At 45.4% G+C, this 1,944-nt stretch overlaps 1 protein-coding gene across 1 annotated transcript in view; it reads right to left on the bottom strand.

Annotated features, from left to right (window-relative positions):
- LOC119594891 (E3 ubiquitin-protein ligase ZNF598-like) overlaps positions 1-1,944 on the bottom strand; it is a 4,796-nt gene that overhangs the window by 1,422 nt on the left and 1,430 nt on the right. Inside the window, exon 4 of the mRNA XM_037943965.1 lies at positions 172-1,938. Coding sequence (XP_037799893.1) covers positions 172-1,938 — 1,767 coding nt within the window. The remainder of the gene's footprint in view (positions 1-171; positions 1,939-1,944) is intronic.

Here is a 1,944-nt window from a genome sequence, read left to right on the forward strand (position 1 = left end):
GTGGTTAACATGATAACCCAAAATAGTTTACAAAACTTTTTATATCTTTGATTTCTTCATAACTGATATTCATTAACACTATATCAAACAATCAAAAGATTATGATAGTTAACCACTACAACTGGGTAATCAGGCCTACCAATATTTTTTATTATGAACAAGAAAACTAACCTGCTGTTTTTTGATGTCAGGTAAGAGAACCAAAAGCTCTGGGAGTATCTTGTGGAAAGTAGCCTTGCCCATAACTTCCCGGCACTGTTCATAATACAAATGTCCAGAGAGGTCTCCACTACGCAGTTGACCAGCCAGCATCTTGAAGCAATCAAATTTGTCCTCATCTCCTTTACACTCATCATGGATTGTCTTGATAAGCCTCTTGTTCCGGAGTTCAAATCTTGGTGGTAGCTGGAAGGTGTAGGTGGTAGTGGGTTGGGCTGTGAATGCTGACGTGGACACAGCAGCTTCAGAGGTGGGAGAAATTGCAAACTTCTCTCCAGAGCTACTTGTAAAGGTCATGTCTGTTGCACTGAAGCCTGGTGGAACCTTGGGCTTGCTCGTGAAGCCTGGTGGAGCTGTGTTCTTTGCTGGTGATGACCAAGTAGAGGTAGCCAGGGGGGATGGTGAAAATGATCCCCCCAGGCTTGGGAAAGCATCATCATTATCCAGCTTCGGTGGGGGGGCTCGCAAGGTGCCAATTTTCAATTCAGACTTTTTCCTCTCATTGACCATATCACTGGTGATCATGTTAAGGTTTGACGACGTTACAGGAGCCATAGACTGATAGTCACCCAATTTCCCCATACTTAGGTCCATTGTAACTCCATCTTCATCACTGTCATCATCAAAGATATTGTGCAAACCAACAGGCTTCTTTTTGGTGCTGGGTTTCGAAGGGCCATTTGACACACTATTTGATGTGTTATTACTGCTACTTTGATTTGAGTTGGCACTGCTATTGCTGGTAACATCAGCCGCACTCTTGTTGCTTCCCTTTTTCTTCTTCTTACTCTTGGAACTTGAAGTTTCATTTCCATCTGATGCTTTGGGCACCTGGTCAACTGTATGTGTCCAGGCATTGCTCACTGGTATTGTAACACTAGAACGACCATGATAATTTTTCATGTGGGTCTGACTCTCAGGATTTGGCGCTAAGGAAGGGAAATCTTTTGGATTTAATTTCTTTCCAGGTTTTGCAGGAGGTGCAACAGAAGGTGCCCCAGCTGATGGCCCTAAAGCTGGAAAATCTTTTTTCATATTTTTGGAAATATTAACTGGTACACTGGCTGGCACACTGGGTGCTGGTGCTGCTGCTGTTGACCCCCAGCCACTCGAACCCATGCCAGCATTTGTCGTTTTTGTAGAAACAGAAAGAGCTGGGAAATCTTCCTCCAACCCTTTGCTTTTGGCCTTGTTATTAGCTTTGCTTCGAAGAGTAATATTACTGCTATGTGAAATAACACCAATACGAGGCCCTCCACCATTGCCACTCTCACCTTCTGCACCTGAACCCTGGGGCCCATTCGCTACAGCAGGGACAGTGCGATTATACTGTATCGAAACATTACTGCTCCTCTGGCCTGCATTTTGGCCATCCCTCACAGCTTTTTTAGTATTTACTTTGAGATGCACAGAGGTGGTGGGAGATGTTGGGGACTGAGCAGTGGCCTGAGCTGTACTAACTGTGACACTTGTCGACCCTAAAGAAGGAAATTCCTCATCTAGCACACTCCTACCCCTGCCACCCGAGGCTCTTACTGTAAATCGATTCTGTTTGGCTAAATGCGATGCCATAGACCTATTTCCCCCTCCCCCTCCAGCCTCCCCCCCTGATCCTGGTCCAGTGCCATTCAGGGAAGGAAAATCTTGCACACAGTTGATATCAATGGAATGTTGCGTCACAGGAGGTCTGCTGTCCATTTCGTCAGGCAACTGCTGTTCCTCAAA

This window comes from Penaeus monodon, chromosome 34 (assembly GCF_015228065.2).
Source record: "Penaeus monodon isolate SGIC_2016 chromosome 34, NSTDA_Pmon_1, whole genome shotgun sequence".
Classification (NCBI taxonomy): Eukaryota; Metazoa; Arthropoda; class Malacostraca; order Decapoda; family Penaeidae; genus Penaeus; species Penaeus monodon.